The sequence below is a fragment of the Sparus aurata genome, chromosome 11 (genome assembly GCF_900880675.1).
Source record: "Sparus aurata chromosome 11, fSpaAur1.1, whole genome shotgun sequence".
Lineage (NCBI taxonomy): Eukaryota > Metazoa > Chordata > Actinopteri > Spariformes > Sparidae > Sparus > Sparus aurata.
The window spans coordinates 26,726,973-26,750,467 of NC_044197.1; the positions used below are offsets into that span (position 1 = coordinate 26,726,973).

General features: G+C 42.1%; 2 protein-coding genes and 1 long non-coding RNA gene across 8 annotated transcripts; 2 read left to right on the top strand and 1 right to left on the bottom strand.

Moving 5' to 3' along the window:
* The first annotated feature begins 189 nt into the window (after nt 1-189).
* LOC115590853 (uncharacterized) lies at nt 190-2,852 on the top strand. Its single transcript, XR_003985844.1, has 3 exons — nt 190-293; nt 1,538-1,702; nt 2,360-2,852. It is a non-coding gene; the product is annotated as an uncharacterized LOC115590853 (long non-coding RNA).
* A 3,516-nt stretch (nt 2,853-6,368) lies between these two features.
* Nucleotides 6,369-12,738, top strand: LOC115591865 (histone-binding protein N1/N2). 6 transcript variants are annotated; one of them, XM_030434236.1, is made up of 15 exons: nt 6,369-6,596; nt 6,993-7,040; nt 7,148-7,261; nt 7,638-7,718; nt 8,227-8,333; nt 8,902-9,219; nt 9,447-9,508; nt 9,591-9,661; nt 9,793-9,866; nt 10,376-10,564; nt 10,673-10,845; nt 11,033-11,113; nt 11,206-11,280; nt 11,813-11,944; nt 12,538-12,738. In XM_030434236.1, exons 1-15 carry the CDS (start codon nt 6,559-6,561, stop codon nt 12,574-12,576), a joined length of 1,602 nt encoding a protein of 533 aa, XP_030290096.1. In that variant the 5' UTR covers nt 6,369-6,558; the 3' UTR covers nt 12,577-12,738. The 6 variants fall into 6 exon arrangements, with proteins under 6 accessions (XP_030290096.1, XP_030290097.1, XP_030290098.1 ...); XM_030434237.1 differs by having other exon boundaries at nt 8,902-9,218; nt 9,452-9,508; XM_030434238.1 differs by having other exon boundaries at nt 8,902-9,218; nt 9,455-9,508.
* On the bottom strand, nt 12,524-23,326 carry ccdc17 (coiled-coil domain containing 17). The gene is made up of 15 exons (XM_030434234.1): nt 23,279-23,326; nt 22,606-22,827; nt 21,765-21,893; nt 20,877-21,000; nt 20,559-20,697; nt 17,999-18,115; nt 17,692-17,813; nt 16,864-16,986; nt 15,777-15,967; nt 15,515-15,600; nt 15,198-15,398; nt 14,850-14,985; nt 13,877-13,963; nt 13,579-13,689; nt 12,524-13,220 (listed from the first exon to the last, which is right to left on the bottom strand). The coding sequence occupies exons 2-15, from the start codon at nt 22,813-22,815 to the stop codon at nt 13,071-13,073; spliced, it is 1,926 nt and encodes a 641-aa protein (XP_030290094.1). The 5' UTR covers nt 22,816-22,827; nt 23,279-23,326; the 3' UTR covers nt 12,524-13,070.
* Between the last annotated feature and the right edge of the window lie 169 nt (nt 23,327-23,495).

The following is a 23,495-nucleotide window of genomic DNA, read 5'->3' on the forward strand; positions in this document are numbered from 1 at the left end:
TCATGACCAACTAAGTAATTTATAAATCATGACGTGTTAGCCAGCTCATTAGTGGAGTCTGGTGGGTTTCTCAGGTGATAGGTGGGTGATCAACAGGTCTGGCAGCTGATTGGACGAGACGCGAGTACCAGGCAGGCGTCATCATGCCGTAGAAACACTGTAATACCTCTAACGTCGATCTGAGGGAGACAGAAATTCTGCAGCTCTGTTTACCTGCCAGCTGGATTTAAACGCATAGGCCGAGTGCTTCGTGCATTTTCAACGTTTTAACTTGGATTTGCAGGTACTGTTTGGTAAGTTTCATGTTGCATGTTAAGTTTCATGTTGCATGTTGCTCATCATAGTTTACAGCTGGATGAATGTGCAGCTCTACTTTTGGCAGCTTTCAACAGTTAACCCATTACCAAGCTCTGGTCAACACACGAGACCAAGATGAAGTATTAAACAAAAAACAATATTTTCTTTAACAGAGCAATTCACTGTGAACGTCAATTAATGATTAATCGATATACATGTAACCATTTGTAAACTTGCATATTTTTCAATATATGCCAACACAAGTCACAATTCTATGTCACTGAGGCGATGTGTTTATATTGTTGTTGTTGTTGTTGTTGTTGTTTTGAAGTCTGTTCCTCAGACAAATAATGTTATTTACAGTGTGACCCCTGCAGTGCCACCCAATCCTGCAGGATAAGTTCAGAGGATTAACACATATGGATGTGAAACAGACCTCAACACAACAACAGATAAAAAATAGGTCAACAAATAAAGAATGACATGTAATTTAACTCCTTAACTTTGAATCATAAATATTTTACAGCAGTTTCCAACTTAATTAAAGATTGAAAAGTCAACACTTATTGATTATTTATGTATACAAGCTAGAAATTGCACGTTCCCAGAAGGTTTCCAGAACGTTCCCTGTCATGAGGGAAATCTGACGACTTTCTAGGAACATTAAGGGGACGGCTGCCACAAAGCAACAAAACCCACAACATACATCTGCAGCTAGAAAAGTTATTTTCCCACAACGTCGTGAGAAGGTCCCTGATGGTGTAAAGAACATCCTTAAATGTTCTTTAAGGGTTCAAGACATCTGTCACATTTAGAGAACATTTAGAGAACATTACACAAGGACCCCAGAACGTCCTCCCCCAACATGTGAATGGACCTCTTGCGGCTCACCTGCAGTACCTCCACGCTCACATATCTGGAATCACAGTGTACACCATTTACACTGTATTCAGCATTGCAGTTTATCCTGTATATAAAGTGTACTGCAAGCATTTACTGTATATTTAAACATGCCATTGCCAACAACTGCTGCACATATTGTATATCTAAGTATTCATTTCTGTTTCTTCATACAGTAGTTATATATCTCTAACACATTTGTGTATAACTGGACTTCATGGCTAATTAAAAGATGAACTGATGCTATATTTCATTGCCTCTGTACTTGTACTCTGTGTACTGTGTGCTTTTGTCTAATTAGTCTGTTGATTCCATGTCTTTCTGTTTTGTTCTCATGCAGATATGGCTAGCAAGGCAAAGGCTGAGAGGGAGCTGCGAGCCTTAAAAAAGGAGGAGGTCCGGAAGGGGCGAGAGGGCAGGAGGTCCTACAGACCCCTACCTGAATTCAAATTTCGGAACCCCTTTTCGCCTCCTGTCCTGAGAAGAGGTAGAAAAGGAGGAAAAAGTAAGTAATGATTATTTACAACACAAATCACATTAACAGCAATTTTGACACACTCACGTAAAGAACATTGTGGCACTTTTTTACTTACACAAAACGTGTATAAATAATTGGGTAACACTTAATTTAAGATGTCCACAAATGTTATGGTAAGTTTCCTTGAAAGTGACACCCTGATTACCACAATACTTACCTCAAAATCTTTTGAAAATCACCGCCAATTTAATAATAACAGTCTACTATTTTCAAACAAGCAGTTAAGAGAATAATAATAAATAACAGGAAACATTCAACGGGTTACTGTTGAACTTCTTCTGATTACGCCATTTTAATTGCCAACTTGTTTTTGTCTAACTTCCCCTCGGAGGGCCCCGAAATTGATGTGAATTGTTGCAGCTTAATGTCCAACTAGTTTTTTTCTAACGTCAGCTGAAACTGAAGTACATTTTTAACCATTCACATTTTACCCATTTCTATTGTTTCGGCAAAAATGCCATTTTTTTCTTATAGTTGTCGATCATAAATTGGTAATGCCTGGCAAATACAACTTCATGATCAAGAATCGGTTGGTTCTTTTTGCTGTTGGTTCACACACACATATATACACTTGTATTGATACATTTGATGTTTAATAAATGTTTTTTTTTTTTTTGTGTGTAGGTTCATCCAGACCGCCTGGCCCCAAGAAGGCCTTTGTGTCCGAGACCCCCCACACCCCGATCACTGCTGCTCCTGCTCCTGCTCCTGAGACTCGGAACCCCAAGCCGGGGGCCTCCAGGGGCACCAGCACTTCCCAAATATGCAATACTTGTGGCAAACCCACTTCTGTCCTCTGAAACTTTGGAAGGAGCAGCAGAAGGCGATCGAAGACGGGGTCGCCCAACCCAGAAAAGAACGTACATGCAGCCTCTGCAAAAAGAGGATGCTGAGGGGGACGGGCCACGGCATCCATAAAAAGGCACGGAAGACATTTTGCAAGGCCACCGACCCCTCTGGGAGGACAGTAGAGGAGTGGCTCACCGAGATCCACGGGGGGATCACCACAGCAGGACCTTAGGCAACAGAATTTAGAAAGATGGGGCTAGTATAAATACAAGCTGGATGTACGTGCGAGGTTCAACCGGCAGAGGCGGGAGAAGAGAACGGAGGAGGCGCTGGCAAAGAAGAAGAAGAAGCAGAACATGTGAAAAAGTATTTTATGTATTCTGTATATAATGTGTTGTTTTGCTCTTGTAGACTACGCAGTTAGTTTTTTGTGTCTTTGCTCTTGTTCTAGAACTTGCACGAAGAGCATACTGTTTTTCTCTCGTAGTTTGCATGCAGTCTGATGTATGTTTGTCATTTTGCTCTTGGTTCTTGCTCTTTTGTCAAGAGCTTTGCACACCCTTTGTGTTGTACATTTCACATTTTATGCGTGAAAGGTCAAAAAAGGCCCGTTTTTGTACCCTGGCTCCCCTCAGATTCATGTTGTGACGGACTTTTCTGTTGACATTATGGGCTTCATGAATATTTCTCTAGTCATAGTAATTTTTACAACCCATGCAAAATGCTGTCAGTTTTTTTCTATTCTGAAATACATCTAAAAGTAACAAGACTTACTTTGTAGAGATCATAGTCCATTCTGATAGACATTTCTAACTGACAGAATACGCTTCTCTACTTTTGGCTTTGATAGCTGTTGATTCTGATCTACTACTGATCCGACAGACAAGAGGAGCTTTGAGTTATGAAAAAACATAACCAGGTGAAGTAATGACGTGGTATCTGTATTATTTTCAGTGTGGATATACTCCGATATCCCACTTGTGGTATAAAAAGAGAACTAGTTTGATATTCTTAGGTACTCTAATGGTGGCACAATCAGACAGAGAGTGTGTTGGAGCAATGCAAGACAAGTTTATTTATTTAGCACCATTCAGACACAAGGCAATACAAAGTGCTTCACCGAGACATAGAAATGCATTCAAATCAGACGTATCTAAGTGCAGCATGAAGGCAGCTGGACTTGCGTGAGTATCTTGAAGAGGTCGCCTCTCATCCAAGAGGCTTCTTCCGAAGATGAATAAGAATCTTCTCCAGCATTTAAATAAGACATTAAGACATCTAAAATTGCACTTCAAAAACAATAAAACAAAAAGAAATACAGATAAAAAAATAAAAAAAAATCAACAGGAACATAATTTATGAATCTACTTATTTGAAATCCCACAGTGGACGGTAATGTCTTGATTTAAATTTTAAACAGGTGGGGATCTTCGGAGCTAAAAGCTACTAGACCTTGCTTGGTTTTGAAGTAAACTGGTCCCAGGTGACCTGAGTGAAGTAAAGTGGGCGTATTTAGGCCTGTGAACACTGAGTGCTTTAAAGACAAGGAACACAATTTTTAAAAAATAATATGATAAATAATATATAATAATAATATAGTAAAACCTATCCTTTGAAAGAGCCTCCATATATGAGCAAGGAAAATCTCCCCCAAAGACCACCACTGTGAGCTCCGAGAGCCTGCCTCCTGCAGCTGAGAGGAAAGCCAGAGCCTGTAGGTGTTGAACAGCAGTGTGGTGAAGGCCCTGCCCCGACACTGCATGGAGGGCTCCGCTGAAGGGAACCTGTCAGCCTGAGGCAGGAAGACAGCAGACTGCAGTGTCGAGGAAATGCAGCTGCAGAGCCACCTCTCCATTTTCAATTATGATTATGATAAACAAAATATTGTAATGTTTAAATACAGCACACACAATGCTACCACTGAGTAAGTACGACAATTAACACACAGCTAGGACAGCATTCATCATAAAAGCTAATCATATATAACAGCAACATACACAGGATTCTGATGAGATTGTTAAAGATATGAACATGTCATAAAAACATAATTATTCTAATTTCTATCAAAATTATATCATTTGTCATCTGTTTAAAGACAACATATTAATTAAAATGTTGAAAATGTGTTGTAGTCCTTTTTTAATCAAATGAGTTTGTGGTTAATTTTAGTTTAGTTACTTAATTAAATGTAACTGAGAATGTGGGACTGCATGGTTAGGGTCATAGGGGACAGTTATTTAGTCTCCAGTCTAGAACATACAAGGACAACCTGGGGGCTGAAAGAATGAATGAATGATGTTTACTTCATTCCTCTCGATACCTTATTAGAAGTTTCAAACAGATAAGTATTATTTTAGCAAAGTTACAGTTGATTTGTTTATTGTGTCAAAGAAAATATATACTGAGAGTTGAAGAAAAACAACGAATCATCAGATCAGTTCATCTGATTATTGCTTATTATTAGTTTAATTTTGACAGAATTCTTTAAAAATTGTAATGAATGTTTAAATTCAATTAAATTACCTTGATGTCCACTCCAGAAATATAACATGAGTATTTTTCATAATATTTATCTATCTAGTTCATCATAAAAATATTTTGTTTTAAATGTACCGGTATATGTTCATGTGAATTCATTTAGTTTCTACTGATTGTACATTTCATTAATCAGATTTCTGTCCTTTTCATTTGTTTCGTGTATTAAAACAAATGGTGTCTTTTTATCTCACCGCCCTCTACTGCTTTAATGTATTACTTTTTAATCTATTCATGTTCCTTTATTGTTTTTGCTGCTCATAATCTTTGTATCTGTTCTGTTCATAATTCCTTTGATGGAATTATTGTCCTCCATTGTTTTTATCTATTTCTATTTTTGCATTACTTTTCTTCTTCCCTCTCTCTACTTCTGTGAATCTGCTTGTTTTATCACCTTCAGGCTTTTTACTTGTAGTGACTCATATTGACTTTCTGTGCTTTTACATGTTGTGCTCTGCTTTTTTGTTTTAACTCACCTGAGACTAGGCTTCCTTGTGTTTGGCTTGACTGTCGAGTATTTATTCTGTAATATTGTCTTCCTGAGTTTCCTCCTTTGGCTTGATTGTCAAAGCAACTGTGCAATACGAAGTTTATTATGACAAGCGCATCATAGTAGAGTTTGACATGCATGCAGTAAACCCAATACATGTGTCCCAGTCCCCGGATTGCACAGAGGTAGACTGTAGATTGTTGGTTAGGTACTTTCTTTTGCAAAGTCAACGTTGTCATTGTAGTAAAGAAACATCTTCACTTAAGTCGGCTCTGGTGGGTGACTCGGAATTCGAAACGAGGTTTGCCAACGCATGTTTTCTACCAGTGATCGACGGCCGGATGATGACATCCTAGACGACTTAAAGGGGTGTCTCTTGTTTGATACCGTTTTCAGAGGAGGCGATCGCGGCAGGGGGTTAACGAGATTGTCGCATATAATGTTCTTCTTTCGACTGAAAGGCTTTTGGTGATGTACCTCACGTCCTGTCAGGCCAAAAACAGCACTGTCGTCAAAATAACACGGTGTACATTAGCGTGACATAGTGTTGCATTCAGTCCTGGGAAATCTGACTATACCGAGTGATAAAAGCTTACTGATATCAACATTAAAAATTGAATTAAATTGAAGAATAATTTAATTTAAAAATGCAGTAAGTCCGCTTACATTATCATTAACACTCGTATATGCCCACAAGCACACAGCAGAATGTCTTTATTTGCCTTTGACATTATTCTGCTAGGTTACGTCCGCTGTCATGAAGCTATCATAAAGATTTCCCCACCGGCCCTGAATGCATCCTGATAGTTGCTGCGGCTCCTTTAACTCCAATCTCCCGCGTTCCAAGTTAAGCGGAAATAGAAAGCCTTCTTTTCTCTATTTAAGCGCGCCAACAAAGACTCTCACAATAAGTCTATCTGTACTTTATCCACCGCACGGTACGGTACGGCAGACGGACCCACCGACCCTCTGTTTTTCTTTCCATCGTCCTTCCTATTATCCTGACATAATGCCAGAGGAAACGTCCACCGCGTCCTGCTCTGGGAGGTAAGATTCGCTTGTATTTTCTCACTGTGTAACGTCTGCTGGGGGAAACACTGCTAGCTAGCCTGTAGCTACCGAGTTGACGACCTTGCGTGGTTATTACCTGCCGCGTCACCTATAGGTTTTCATACTTGGTCAATGACTGTGAAAGTAATGGGCAGGTTAGCTAACAGTGCCTGGTGGTGCCTGCCGGCGCTGCTGACAAACATTGTCACCCCACCACTGCTAGGCTAGCATGCTAACAGCCATACGATGCTAACAACAATAAGACGAGGCTAACAGCTTGAAGTATGTGAGTCGACAGGGAAAGTTAGGTGTGTCGACTGTGGCTGTGCCTCAGAATGAGGTCAGAGTTTGTTTCGGATTTCTGAACTCAAGTCTGAACTGTGACTCTTTCAGTGCGGAGGAGAAGCCGTGCTCATCATCGTCAGCTGCTGCGGCAGACAGGTGAGTGTCCGGACAGTCAACACAGCTGCATCCTGTCGCGTTAGTCATTCAGCGGTGACCAAACATGCATGCATGTGTGTTTGTTTGTTTTTTTCCCTAACCTGCAGCTCTGTTGATGTCATGGAGGAGGCAAAGAAACTGATCGGCACAGGGAACAAGCATCTTGTGATGGGAGATGTTGTTTCTGCTGTCGGTGTGTTCCAGGACGCCTGCAGTATGCTGTGAGTATCTGTGAGAATGCACGGGAAATGATAATCACTGTTAATATTGATGCTTCCTCATTTTATCAAGCAGAAGTATTGTCATTTTCTGTTGTCTGCAGATTTATCAGTTTGGATTACTTTATTTTAGTTGTTCACTTGGTTGTTCAGTCTCTAACATATCTGAATGTTTGCAAATTTGTGAATATATTCTCAATGCAACACATTTCATTTGACTTTATTGCATATCCGTGCACATGCGTATATGCACCCATATTCCTAATGAGTAGTGTATTGACTTCTATATTTAGTTTGTAAAAGAGTTTGATATGTGTCTCTGCTTGTTACCACATTCCTACATTTAATCTAATCAACACTTGTGATGTCTGTCTGCCAGGGCCGCAAGATATGGGGACACTGCAGACGAGTGTGGTGAGGCCTTCTTCCTCTGTGGGAAGTCCCTACTGGAGCTTGCCAGGTTGGGTTAATTTAATAACTCACTTACTTTTAAGTTATTTGTATTGTCTATTGGCTGATTTCTGTGGAAGTTCCCACATGTCGTGGAAAAATCAAGGCCTTTAAAATTTTAGAAAATATAAATGTACATGAGTTGTTGAATTTGTATATTGTGCAAAACTGAAGTCTATAAATGTTAGTAAATGGGCTGCTGTATCCATGTGTCTCAGGGCAGTTTCCTGCCATTGCTAACACAACTCTGAAGCACTCATATTTTCAAGCCTCTTTAATAGTCTGAGCTTCTGTAAGGTCTGCTAGTTCTTTGTATTAAAAAGAAAAAAGCTGGTTTTAACAGTACTTGTTGTGACAAATGTACTTGATGCAAGTTGCTTTTGACAGAAGCGTCTGCTAAATGAGAACTTGATGTTGACAGTTTTTCAGCTTGACCCTTTTTCCTTGTTATAGCAGTACCCATTTTGTTTACTTTGGCTATTCTGTTCTTTGTCGTTTTTTTTTTTTTTTTTTGGTAGGATGGAGAACAGTGTCCTTGGCAATGCACTGGAGGGAGTCCCAGAAGAGTCAGAGGAAGAGGAGCAGCCAAGCAACTCCAATATTGAGAGTGCCAACAATCTTGATGGTCAGTATTAAGTGTGTTTCTGTCATCACAAAAGCATTTCCTCTTAAAGGAGCAGGATCACAAGTGATTTAAGATGGATATTGTCAGTGTTTGTTTTTTGTTTTTGTTTTTTTGTCTCAACATTAACTTAGTTTTTGTAAAAACACTGTTTTCGATTTTCATTCCAAGCAAGGCAAATTGAGGAAACATTTTGTTAAGTCGGAAGCATCCGTCTGTCTCGCACTCTCTCAGGTATATTAACTTGCATGTGCTTTCTTAAGTCTCGGTTAAACACAGGACTTATGTAAGTAAGACAAGTCAGACTTGCACATGTCTGGAGCAGGTAAGAAGCTAGACAGCACTTTGGTGTCAGTGTCTGTGTTTTTCCAACACTATTGGCTCAAATGCAAGAAGGTTGAGTTTCCTCCCTTCCTTTCCAGTCATGTACAAATGCAGTATTGGTGTAGTTGATTCTTCTAACAAAATCAGTTGTGAGCTTTCAGGCAAGTGTTTGTCACAGAAACTGAATTTGTACTTTGAAGATGCAATCTAATGTGAAGGTAATTTTTCAAATGCCACTGTGGTGCAGAAAAAACTAGAGATGAGCTACGAAAGCAGGTGTATGATGCAATGGCAGAGGAAGAAAAGACTGAGGCGGGCAAGGAAAATGGTGTGGCCGAGTCTCCAGTCAAACATGTGAATGGATCAGCGGAACCTCCAAGTTCAGTCCAGATGGCTGATGTGAATGGAGAGGAGAAAAGCCCAGGTGCTCCTGTGAATGGTGTCAAGGAAAGTCTGACTCCTGGAAAAGAAACTGTGAATGGAGAGACGACGGAGGCAAAGCAAGAGGACTCAAAAGACGAGGAATCAAAGACGGATGCTGAACAGGGTGACGAGGAACCTGAGGGCAGTTAAATTTTGGATTCAGAACAGTTTGTGTGCATGGGCGGAGCACAGTCTTATTTCCTGACCTAAAATAACTGGGCCAGTTCACAGGTGTTTAAAAAAGGTGAAGGGAAAATGCACCAGAGAAAGGGCTTACTGCACCTTTAGGTGAAATGGTGAATTTGCCTTCACTGTGACTTGTTGGAAAATGAGATCTATCCCTGTATAACTGCCATTCTGTTTCAACAGATGATGATGATGACGACGACGATGAAGACGATGAAGATGGAGAGACAAATGGACAGGATAAGGTGAGCTCTCGTTAGACAGATTCCACTTTAATAAGTCTAACCTAATTGGATATTTTTGATGTATGCCTTTCTTACCTTTCAGGAAGAGGATGAAGTCGGGAATTTGCAGTTGGCGTGGGAGATGCTGGAGGTGGCTAAAGTAATCTACAAAAGGTAAGTTCAGCACTGCAAGAGGAACTTGATGGTAGAATAAGAACGACAGCAAAAGCAAGCCTGTTGGCAGTTCACAAGTTCAAGCAGGTCAGGTCACCTTATAAAATCTGTCATTGAACTTGTTCCCACAGACAAGAAGGCAAAGACGACCAGCTGATGGCAGCCCAGACATATCTAAAACTCGGAGAAGTCAGTGCTGAATCAGGTGGGTTTCATACAGCGCATTGAATTTCCAGGATTGAAAGGTCTCATCTGTACTAAACTCATTAAGATTAATGGATCACACAAGCTACAAATGGGAATCCCGGGAACCTGCTTAAATATGTTTTGAGTGGAACCTAAGCCCCGCACCTGAAAAGTAGATCCAAGAACATTTTTTTTTTTTTTTAAATGAAGCCCCTGGTTATTCCTAAGCCTTGATACTATCCTGTCATGGCATCTTATAGAATCCCTTGTTGGCTGCTCACAGAACATTTGTGTAGTGATTATTTTCATGTTTTTTTTTTTTTCGTTTTTTTTTAAACACTTATTCATAGTTGATACTTGTCTTGGGTCCTTGATGTTTTGCCATTTCTTAACTCTTTCTAATCAAAGTAATGCGTGGCCTGAAGCGTACACTAAACATTCAATCCTTTTTCTCACTACTTGCGAGGCACTTGGGGTCCCTAACATTCTTCAAAAGTGGTATTGAGTCCCACCTGTTCCGTTCTCCAGGTAACTATCCCCAGGCGCTGGAAGACTTCCAGGAGTGTCTTTCCCTGCAGCTGAAGCACCTTCCTCCCCACAGTCGTCTGCTGGCAGAGACCCACTATCACGTTGCCACCACACTGTGCTACATGGATCAGTACAGCCAGGCCATCCAGCACTACAACAGCTCCATAAAGGTCATCGAGACCCGTCTTGGTAGGTTTCCCCCTCTGAAGAGCAGCATAAATAGTGACTGGTGTGGACTTGTGTGGAGGGCATTACCTGCACTGTGTGATGTACTAATCTATGATGGTCGGTGTAAAGCTATGTTGCAGGAGGTGATCGCTGCAGCAGAAGGAACAGATGGGGCAGCGGAAGAGAAAGTGGAGATGGAGGAGCTGAAGCAGCTTCTGCCTGACATCAGAGAAAAGGTCGAGGATGCCAAGGAAAGCCAGAGAACAGCCAGCGCCGCCTCCCAGGCCATCCAGCAGACACTAGTGAGTAAACGCTTGTCAGAGGATGAAAATCATGGCAGAAAATGTAATTTGGTTTATGTTGGCTTGCCCGGCTTGGTATTAAGTGTCCAGCTGCAACTGGGTTTGTTTTTTTTTTGTTTTTTTGGGTGCAGTAGAGATAACTAAATTTGCAGCTTCAGCTTTTGGGTGACTGACTGACCTCTTGCAGGGTGGAGCCTCAACCTCATCAGCATTCCTGTGTGAAAATGGAGGGCCTTCGTCGTCTTCAGCATTTACAACAGCCAGCCAAGTAAAAACAGTATTTGCGCACATTTTAAAACTCTTCCATGTCACATTAGTAACACGCATTAATGCCACAACACCTCAACTTTTCCATTTCAGATCCCAGTGAAATCATCTGGCAGTGCCTCGTCTTCCAAAGCCGCCTCAGACATCTCTCACCTCGTCAGGAAAAAGGTTAGGCCCACTGATCTCCTCCTGCCATCTTTTTTTCTTTTTTCTTGATTGTTCAGACAACAAAATGGAGCCAATGAATTGATCATGAAGTTAAAACCGTCACTGGAGCTGTAATCATCTCTATATTGAAGCTGGCCATGTGCCGCTCACTTTGTTGCAAGGACTATGTGTGACTGCATTGGTTGTTGGGATGTTGAGTCTTTCTGAGCATGTCAGTCTTTAGCTTGTGTGTTGTGGTTTGAAGTGACTGCTGTTGGTCATCTTACTGTAGCTGTGGTGAGTGAGTGTAGGTGGTTGCGTTGTGATGCTGCTTAATGCTCTGATTTATGGTTTTATTTGCTTATTTGTGTGCATGATGCCAGTGTGCTTGACCTTGACATTAGTGAATGCTCCTTGGCATCAACATTTTGGTTCCAGTTTCCCTCTAAATGTCAACCTTTTTTATTGTTAAAGGTTGTTTGCATTGTTGTGCACAGAAGCGTTCAGTCTTCTCTTCCCCTCCCCTTTGTCATGGTTTTATGTTTCTACACAGAGGAAACCAGAGGAGGAGAGCCCAGTAAAGGACACTGATGCTAAACAAGCGAAACAGGAAGCCTCAGTTAATGGCAGCGGTGACTCTAGTGCCAGCAACGGCAATGGAGTCGAGGAGGGAAAATCACAGGAGGCGAGTGATAGGCTTCTGTCCTACGTACTCCAGAGATTGAGATGGAGGGGATGGCCAGACATGCAGTAGCTGGTAGTTGCATGTGGCTTCTGGTGGTGATTCAGGAGCTGTAAGCCATCTGTAAAGGCTTAAATGTTGCACTCTGAATGCAGGAAAACATACTCAAAACTACTAAGGAAGCCTGGAAGAATCCTGTTTAATTTAATGCTTTAGGTCATCTGGATTCTTGTGCTGATACAAAGTCTGTGGCTACTGGCCGTCTAGACTCGAGATGATATAAAGGTGACAGACTTGACAGTGTTTTGTTTTTTTTATCTGTATGATGCAAACGGTAGTGTTCAGGGCTTCTAAATAGACATGCAGCTGCATCTGTGGTTAAAGTACAGAACACTGTATTTTCATTGCTCAAAGCTCATCTCTGTCTAAATGTTTCTTTCTACAGTTATATTTGTAGATGAAACTGCAGCAGATGTCGCTCTTAAAAGAGCCATCGAAGACAAACCAGCCATCTGAAAACACTTCCCCAGAGATGTGCAGCAGAATGTTTGTGCCTTTCCTGCCGTTTTTAATTTTGTTTTCCTTCTTCCCTGTAGCCTGCCAGCCAGTCATCCCATGTCAAGTCTTCAGCGTGACCATCCTCATCTTTCCTGATCTACAAAACCAGCACAGCATGCCTATCCAGCCCCTCCCCCTCCAACACTTTGTTTCTGTAAATAAGATCCATTTTCATAGACTTGTCTGTCCAGTTTTGTATACTTGTAGTAAAAGAATAAAAAAAATTTTTGCAGATGTAAGTTTGTATCATGGGATTCTTTTAGACTTTCTGGGAAATTATACTGTTCCCTGCTATTTCATGGACCAAATGACTGAGGTAAGTAATCACTTTAATTATTTGCAGATTGCATCATTCTAACAAATCGAAGTCACTTGATTCAAATTACACAGTTCAGTTTAAAAGTGGAAATCTCTGCTCTTTTCCATCATTTTACTGCTACACGAAGACAGTCTTGGATTACTGGGCTTCTACCGTTTAGACTCCTGCATATCTCACCCATAACAGAAAAGAAAATGCCCTTTCTTTTTAAAGGACAAAAGTTCATACTGCTCCATCCTGGTTGAGAGGTTTTCAACTGTGCCTGGCCTCCTCTGTAGGTGGAGGGTCTTGGTGATCATTGAACAGTAAAAGGGGTGAGAGTTGATCCCCTCCAGTGGGCTGTGGATCAACTGAAACTGGCAGTGCTGCATTACCACTGACGGATGCAGGATATGAGGACCTCTGAATAGAGACAATGAGAAACAACAGCACCACATTGAAGCTTGCGGTTTTTTTTTTTTTTGTGTGTGTTCTAAAACAAAATTGGCGTATACTTCAATGTGATAACAAAATGCCCTCAGGTGATGCTACCTGTTCCACAGGTAATTATTACATTCAAGTTATATTTTAACCTGATTACCCAAATATGAATTTTGGTACTTTATGACACTGGTATTGCAGTACTTGAGGGTAATATTCTCATTAACATTTACAGACTAAAGATGACATCTTGACAAATTCCTACAATCGATTATGGTAGATTAGATGTTAAGGTTTTATATCACTGCAATTTAGAAGGAAAAATAAAAATTTGGCCTACCATAGCTGGATATTTATAGTGGCTGGTGCTGGCCGGGTCAGGCTTTGCCAGAGTTTGTACATCTTCGTCTCGCCCATTGACCAAACGTACACACAGCTCCATGTTGCCCACCTGAGGTTCACAGAAACATATATTCAGGTCAGGTGTGTCATTTACTGCCTTGCTTCAGCCTTGGAAAAGCTGCATCAGCCCAAAACAGAACATCTATGTAAACTTGGGTGGATAATGAACAGCACTGTTTATGTAGAAAATGCTGTGTTCAGGTGTTTGCCCAAAATACCCCTGGAGGTCTGTGTACCTGGGGCACTGAGTTGAGCTGAGCAAGGCTCAATGAGGGTCTAATAGGCAGACAGCGCAGCGGCACCCTCCAGTGGCCACTATGGAGCTGTTAGTGGAGACAAGATGTTAAAGTGTCCATATACACAAAAACATTGGATGGTGATTTAGATTTGCATGACAAAAAATGAAAATTAGTAAAAGTGTTGTTTGATAATCATCAACAACATGATGTGAACTGAGCTGAGGCCTGACTCGGTGTAATCTCTCTGAGAACACAGTGAACAGAATAGAACACCTGTAACAGAAACACTTATTCCAAGTGGTATATATTTACAATAATTTCAGTAATGCACAACATGTTACTATGTACCCTGTTGTAGGTAATTACTGTTTTTGAGGGAGTTGAATTACAGTATATGTACCGTAATCATTTTATTATCGGAGAATGAATCTTGCTAGCTAGACCTGAAGGGCTAACATCAGTGTTAGCTTCTCCACCATGCTAACATCACTCTTAGCTTCTCTTGCAGGCTAACATCAGTGTTAGCTAGCTCTTCTAAGTGTCTAACATGGGTGTTGGTTTTTTAAACTTCATCAGTGTTAGCTGCTTCATGAGTATTAGCTTCTCCAACAGGCTGAGTAGCATTTCAATCTGGATATTTTGGTGTTTCTGTTGCTCCTCATCTTCATTGTCATCGCCATACACACTTAACAGTAGTTTTACTGCCATTTTGGGCGGTCATTTTGAATGCAGGGCAGGGTTTGTGCCATCTCGACTCACAGTTCCTAACTTAAATTCTTTCAGCGATACAGAAAATTCTGAATGTCATTAAACTGAGTGAGGATAGGATTTCAGATCGGATGTTCTTGTAATAAGGCCCCTGATCACCCTTTTCTAAGTAATGGTGTTCTGTAAGCCTGTTTGGGCTGGGCATATTGTTTGTGCATGACGCAATAATGCAAAACCAATCGATCAGTAAATCCATTTTTACCTGGTTGAACTGATCAAAGAGTTGCATTTGCGCCCAGCCGCAGGGTGCCAGTTTAAAGACTTCCTGAGCGTGAACGTCCAGATCTCTTGCTGCGTGCACCTCCACCACTAGAGAGAAGGAGGGTGACGGCTGGATCCTACGGGGGGAAATGTTCCGATATATGTACATGTGAGAGAGGACAACGTCTGAGAGAGGCATGCGTGATGTTTTGATGCTTCTCGAATGCTTTTTCTTCCTAAATAAAAGTGGATTTTGGGGTTTAATATTTAATTTAAAAATGCCTTGTCCACAGAAATGTTATGTCACTCCACAGTTCTATATGCTGATAAATGCAGATCTTTCTCATACCTGGGTACAGACTGTTTGAATGACAGGAGGGCATAGTTTGCAGGGGCGAGGCTGTGGGTGTAAGGCAGGCACTGGGCAGGGGGCAGTGCAGTCGGCGGTCCCACCTCCTGACCCTCTGAGTAGAGAGCTGCCACCAGGCGCAGAGCCCTCTGGGAGACCTCGGCCCCCAGCACCATGTCATAAAAAACCACAAAACCAGCGCTGAAACAACAGAGGACAGAGGATATTTGAGGGAACTCATGATGAAATGAATGCATGATGTGAGCCCAGTGTGTGATCGGCTTTATATAGTGGATGGCTTGTCGAGTAAAACTGACGTGGGGTTGTAGGGGGCCGGACCCAGAGAGTCCAGGGAGTCCGACATGAACCGTCCCGGTGGAGAGGAGAAGGATCTGGCCTGACGCTGAGGAGGAACGCAATCTGAATTAATGTCACTCACAGACAAACGCCGTTCGATGATTCAGGACCCGTTAAATGACACGATCAAATGCAAGTAATAAGAACCCGTCGAGAGGAGTCTGCCGTGTTCTTTCACAGAATTGTGTAATTCAGTTTGACGCCGACTGTAAAACGATGTACCAGTGAGAGAGGTGCATAAATGTGAGTCTTGGTTTGGAGTGGGGGTGGATGAGGGGGAGGAGGTGGAGGAGGTGGAGGAGGAGGCTGTCTCCTGGGCCCGGGCGCTTCTTTGCTTCTCTCCATCTCTGCCTGCGAACTGGAAATCTGCAGGTGGTTCTCCCTCTGAATCAGCTCGAGCTCAGTCATCACTGCTGAGAGAGGACACGCAAAGACAAGATGTCCTCTGTGCGGGACTGCTATTGATCTACGGCATTCATTCTTCATGTCCATGACAATGTCAGGTTCAGGGACTATCACACATTTAATCGACCTAAAAATAACGTCCCCTTGATGGCAGGACGACTAAAACTGGTTGGAATTTTGTTTTCACGACACTCTTGTGGCTTGTGACAATATTGCTGAGAAGCGAATTCAACTCATAAAACTACATATATCACACGGCAAGGATCATCAGTGAAGTGAAGTGTAGGACCAAACTGTTAGAGAAAATATAATATAATGTAGTGAGTTTACTATCAGTGTACCTGTAGGCCTAAAACAGACCCGTCCAACTGGCAGCTTGTCGGCCAATGCCGCCCTTTGACAGCCTCATTCGGCTCCTTGGTCGTTTTGTTAGCAGGCTAATTAGCCAGTTTGTTCATATGTCTGTCACTGAGCACAAAAAACGTTCTCATTTCATTCAAAAGTTTTAACCCTGGCAGTTAAAGTAGAGAAGATTTTCCAAGACAGCCTACTTCTACAAATTAAAAAAAGGTGCCTTACTTTGTTTCTTGTACCATACGCTTGCTCATACAGTATATAATATTCCTTTTTCAAATGTGTAAACTGATAAACAGAGTGGAGAAGTGCACTGAACTTTCGAGCTGAGAAAGACATGAAGAAAGCCTGGGTCCTCTGCGCTTTTCTTCAAATCGAGCCCCTCTGCAAATGGGCCTGACCTCAGATGTTCAGGTTGTGTGTTCTCTAATTTTTTATGGCGGCAATACAATTAAACCACGAGGAACTCGGACTGCACCAGTTATTTTGAGCTCATTCCATACGGCCGACAACAGTGGGCCTCATCTCTTATTTGTGAGAACTCTCCAACCTTCATTGTCGTGGCGTCGCCCCCTGGCGAGCTGCATCCTGAGGATCTCCTCCTCCAGTCTCTGGTTCTCCTGCTCCACTGCCAGCAGCTCCCAGCTCGGACCCTGCCGAGGAGGCCTCACCTCTGGACAGTAATGCAGCTCAGTTTAGAACGATGTACTGAATGTGCAGAGGCGGTCTTATACGAACACAATGTGTGACATCACAAATAGTTGGGAAGCCCATACTGGCCCAGTACCTGGCATATACACATGTGATGAAGGCTGTGGCTATAACTGAGGACACTGAGGTTCTGAGGTCCTGTTTCATTTCTGGGGGAATTTGGGACCTGGACCGGGTTTGCATTCTACACTGACGGGTAGTTTACAGGCTGATATCAGTATCTTTTTTTTCAGACACAATACATTGAAATTGACTTGTTTAATATATTCACAATTCAAGGAATGATCGGTGTTTATTTATGGGTTGAGAAAAAAATCCTCATACGTCTGAATGATCCATCGACAGACCCACTGGATCATCTTAAAATCCGTTGTCACAACGCTTGAAATGTGTTTTCTTAGCTCATGAAAAGCTAACATCAATTCAAAACATGAGAAAACACGTTATTAGTCATAAGTACAGTGTTTTAAAACATGTCTGGGGGGGGGGATCTTTAAGTGTAGGACTACAATCTAATAACCGTGGGGTGGGTAGAGGAAATCAGTTTTTAGAGTGGGAAAAAATTAAACGGAGTAAATTTAATAAAGGCTCCACTGAGCACCGCTGTGTTGAGTTATACAGCGAGAAGCGGCACATGTTTTCTGTCCAGCGTCACTCTGAGTCTTACTCTTGCCGGCTGACGCTGGTCGGGTCTTCTCCAGGCTTTGGGCTTCTGCCTGCAGGTCGATCATTCGTGCCACGATGGCTGGATCCGACCCACCTGACTGCATGTACGCCCGCCGCAGGGCTCTGCAACAAAGACACCTGACTGACACTCACATAACCAGGCAGCTCATTAGACTTCAATTCATATTCACATATAAACGACCTGATTTTCTTTGTGTGGGGAGAAAAAATGCACTCCATCTAATTCTTCCAATAGTGTTTTTTTTCTTCTTTTAGATAAATGGCTCTTGAAGGATGTAGGTAAGTACTTTATCTGGGTAGAGAGAGCGCCGTCTGAACAAGAAACGAGCTCGTAGCTGTCGCGATGCATCTCTTCATCCCTGCGTGGATTGGGCTGATCAGCAGGTACGGAGACCTCTCGCACACTAACAAGAAAGAGAAAACACAGTAGATCATCTAAATTAAATCATATTCTGGCATCTATGGAAAGTTTCCCAGCCATGAGTTAACCTACAATAGGAAATTCAATTTATTCCACCGCAAATGTTACAATGAGGGACTACCCAGGCATGATGAAACACATAATTGACACTCTGAGTCATCCAGCAGCTAGGGGGAGAGTAAAAAAAAAACTATTTCACTAAATATTCATCTCTGGGGCAGAGCACCACAGAAGCATCCATTTCTTTCTGTATGCCTATGCGTCTGTGCCGACATCATTTAGCCGAAAAAATACACATTAAATAAACTATTTGTTGAATCCCAGTGCAGTCAGCCCAGGACCATTCTTCTTCTGTCAGATTTTTAAGCAACATTCCTCCCATATTTTAACATAAGTGCTTAAAAATCATTGTGATGATACACATGGACTGCACTGCTAGTAGGAGCAGCTCTGCAATGTTTAAGTAGAAGGTCATGGCAACTGTTCAACAAGAGGATGCCACTGACTCGACTATTGGCTGTGGAGTCTTTAAAATTACGTATTTTGACGTCTTGGTGTTTAATTAATTAATTAATTTATTGATGTGGAAAATGATCTTTCAAACTGACAATCATTAGGTGTGATTCATGACATAACTCAGACATTTTTTTTGTCTCTCTCCATTCACTCCCATACATGCTGTGTCTTAATTCAGGGTCTGCATCCTTCGAAGGAGCATTTGAAGGGCCAATTACGCCACAACGCCGCGCGAAGGCTGTCCCAATTCAAAGACCCCTCCAAATGCTGCCCACAAACGCGGCCTTCTTTTCCCTCTTTTTGGAGGATGCACCGCTACTATCCTTCATGGCCTCACATATCCCAAGATGCGCGGGATATCTCCCTTTGGGCGCCCGAAAAAGAAGAAAGAAAGAGAGAAAATGGCGACATCGCGTTGTGTAGATGGCCACTTTCGTGGGCCTGGGTGGCAGAAATCGTGATATAAGGGTAAAACATGACGTGACGCAAGATATGCTCCAAAGGCTATACCATTCCATTTAACAACGGCTGACACGGTTAACAAGGTCTCTCCGAAGGACTCACATTCGAAGACCGCAAAGGCCGGGTCCTTCCAAGGATGCAGACCCTGAATTGTGATACAGCAACAGAGTTTTTTCTGAAAGAAGTTCCCATGAGGGAAACCGTAATAGGTGTGACTTCAGCTCTCTGTAGCCATGCGTTTGGTCATCTTTTTTTTTTGGTGGCAGGGCCATCCTGTTGAGTCAGCTTGTTACTGCAGCATGAAATGTCCTGTCACAAGTTATTCTGATGAACCGAGCAGCGTCACCCAAATAGCTCCTAACAGACACTTGAGGACTGTCATGAAGAGCGGGAGAAGAGAAAATTGGAGACAAAAGGACTCAGGATAAAGGTAAGGTTGCTTATGTAATGTGACTGTTTTTTTTGCAACATTTAAGTTTGCCTTTTTGAACAAATTAAACCAAACATAGCCACGGTTCATTCTAACCTGACAGGAAGGCTAGGAATGCATTACAACATTTAGATGCAGATTCTGAAACGTTTTTCATCACAACAGGTTTGTTCCTTCACTGCTTGCAAGCTAACCTGAGTAGCATTGTTAGCATCACATACAGTAACCTTGTTGATGCGAGGTTAGCTTTGCTTGTGAAGGCGTCTTAGCTGACTAGCTAACGTAACCTCTCAAAAAGTTCGAAACATTAAAGTTTTGTTTGAATTAAACTGAACATAGCCACAATATTTGTTAACACTGCATGCTGACTAGAAAGTAACAAATGTATTACTAATTTTAGCTGAAACGTTTTTCCATTAGAAAGGTTCTTGCTATTTGCTCGCTAGCTAACATAACTAGGGTTGCAAGCATCACTTATAATTTCTAAAGGCTAGCTTTGCATGTTAACTAGCTACCAATGCTTCCTTGCAACATTCAATTTGTGTTTTGATCAATTATTTTTTTTAAATAACATTAAATGGTGCCTCACATATTTTCGGGTTTACCATTTCTTGCTTTCTAGCTATGTTTGATTTGGATACATAAAACATATCTTTAAAGTGTCTTCCAGCCTATATTAAATAATAGCTGTGTAGTGTATACATGAGAGTACAGTAAGAGTACGAGATTTGTTCTTAATCTATTTGTCCATCTCCATTTAGTGTCCTTGCAAGAGTGTGTGCATTCAGTAATGAGCAGTGTCTGTGATTTCATGGTTTGCTGGGAGGGTTTTTGGACCCCAAATTGTGACAAACCACAGCGTCGCAGACAGAGGCCAGTTTTATAGAGATTATTTACGTACAGATTTTCAAGACAAATGTATTGTTGTTATTTTCACTTTGCTAAGCATGTAAACATCTGATAAGAGCACCTAAAAGCCTCACACTGGTTAACATTTCCAGGACATGGAGAGTCTTACTGTAACACATGGAGATGTTCAGCGAGCTGTTGCAGCGTCTCGTCGTTTCTCTCCTCCTGTTCTCTGAGCTCCATCAGCAGACTCTCCAGGTGAGCTGGTTTGCTCTGCTCAGACAGGACACTCGCCTGATGGGCCAGCTCTGACACACACACACACATACACACACACACACAGACACAGACACACAAATTAACACTGTCTTTGAGGTCACTATTGAGTGTGCATTTGAGGGAAATTTCAGCACCGATCTTTACACAAAAGCTGAGGAGGATGTTTGGATTACAAGGTCTCAGGCGGTTCATGGCATTTGTTCCTCACCGTCTCTCTGCTGCTCCAGCTGCTGGTTGTGAGCATGTATCAGGGCCAGTTGGCGCTCATGGAGCGCTGCCATTTCCCTCATCTCCTTCAGTCTCTCACTGTGACCCAGCTGACGCCCAGTCGCCTGAAGACCATGTTTATAAATGAATACATTCATGCACAGCACAGGCTCCTAAACATGTTTCATCCCGGAGCAAAATAATTCATTTCCTTTGTCACTCTCAGACCCAGCGTCATAAAAATGTACTGTCGTCCTCGCTCGGAGTGACCTGTGTGTAACTCTGACAGCAGTGGTTTATGACCTAATCTATTATTAAAACATTTTACAATATAGAAGAAATGTGCACACTTATTGCACCTTGTCATGACTGAAGTGCTCACTGAGTGCCATGCAATGAAACGCTCAGAGGAATAAGAGGGGAAAGGAAAAGTATGACTGTATGAGAGAAAAAAGGCTGACACAAGAAACTTGAGTCCACCTCCTGGTCTGTGGTCCTGTTAGACCAGTCTGACAGATTTTCTTCAACGGTCATCCTCGACTTGTGAAACTAAAAGTCAGAACATAGACATTTTTTTTTATATTAGATATTGATCTTAACACATAAAATGTATCCTTGGCAAGAATTAGTTCAAATACTTGAATGAGTATATGTGTTTGTCTATATAATATAGCTGTAGTTGGTAAATGACAACTAAAATGAACAGAGAGGCGCACAATGTTGCTCTGACACCTTCATCTGGATCTTATGAATTATCTTATGAATCTCAGCTAAAGCAGTAATGGATTTCAGGTAGTCAACAGTTGATAAGTGCTTCTTGTTTTGTCGTTGTGTTTAAGATGTTTTATTTCGCTCCAGTGCATTTTAAGTGTTAATGGTCCAGCTTCACCTCATCTGTGAGGTCTTGCGGAGCAGCACTCGCTGTCTGACTGGTCGCTGCTGTGTCTTCTGCTCTTGCTGACTTCGGTTTGGCATCAACACTCCTCCGCCTGCTCACGTTCCTGGGATGACCTCTCAGCTGCGCACACAAAGAGACACAAAGACACATCGACTGTTTTTTTTAATCTCATCTGCTTCTTTCTCTACGACGACAGAGACGCCCCATTAACCAGCTCCAGTCTGAACTCAAGACACAGACCTGGACCCATAAACAGATTTCTCAGACTTGTCATTTTCTGTAATAGCCGGTCAGGTACTATCTGAATAAAATTAAACACATGCTACACTGTCATATCAGTTCATTAATATGACAATCAATGCAAAAATCAGTTTGAAATGAAGCAGTTGTAGTACAAACACTCCATGAAACTTGGATGTAGGGCTGATGCAGATCTGAATAAAGGGATGGATATCCAGGACCTCTCTCTTCCTGTCTTCATGGAGAGAGATGGGACGGTTTCAAAGTCAGTCATATTTAGGTCACTGGTCTCTGTGAGTGAGTACAATTCGATGTGCATCCTAGATCTGGAAATTATGGATGAGAAGTTATGGATGGTTTAACATTTGGAGTGAAACAGGGCTATCAAGTATGATATTGGATTAGCTTCAACTGAATTAAAGGGGAATTAAAGGGGAATGCACTCTGCTGAGTACCACTCTGGTTTTCATTGTCAATCTGATGATTACTCTCATTATTAAATTATTCATTGTTTAGCCTAAAAAATGTAGGCTCAGCTAATCCACCTGCTTAGACCTGGCTCTCCTTTACCAGATCACCATGACTCACTTACCTGAACAAGGTCAGGTGTTCTTGTCTGTTTGGGGTCCTCACACCCGGGTCTGTCTCTCATCGGGAGCTCAGAGCCGTGTCGTTGCACCCAAATGTGTCCGGCCTCGCTCCTGGTCCCAGGCCTAATGCAGAACCGGGCTTTGTGTTTCTCCAGCAGCGCGGCGGAGCGAAACACCATATTGCAGTCACCACAGATCAGGTCCCTCTCCATCTGGTATCAGAGCTGCTCTTTATCAAGGGTGAGGGTAAAAAAAGGAATGGACGGTTCATCTAAAGGTTGCAAAACGTGTCCGGTTTGTCCGTGGCTCCTGTATGAGTTACTGGCTTTTATGTTTGTCGGTAACCATGCCAGTGTCTTTGTTGTAGAGCCGTGGGTGAGCTCTCCTGAACAAGCCAGCCATTATCTCTGCCTATTCAGCAATATTCTGTATGAACGTGTCAGAAGCGCAGTTAGATCAGGATGTTTTCGCACCAAACTGAAGCCGCAGCTTTGAGATTTAAAGCTGGTGGTCAAGAGCTGTGAGCCTCTGAAGCGAACAAAAATAGCTCTCAGTTTTCTGCACTTTCTTCTCGCACCACATTAGGCTAACACCTCCCATATGTTTTCTTTCAGCCATTTCAATATTCATAACGCAGCGTTTTTAAAATTCTCCGGCTGCCTGATGTGTTCTTACCCTCGAGTGAGCACCCTGAGAGGCCGACTGCAGCTGTGCAGCCGAAGCATTGACGGTAAAGGGCCAGGCCTCGGTAGGTAAATTCACTCTGAGGATTGCAGGATGCTGACAATAATCTGACCTTAATGTCAAAAAAAAAAAACAGTACCTACATGATAAAAGTCAATGTTCTGGCCTTGTCTTGACTATTTTTCAATGCACCCTTTCTTTGAATTTC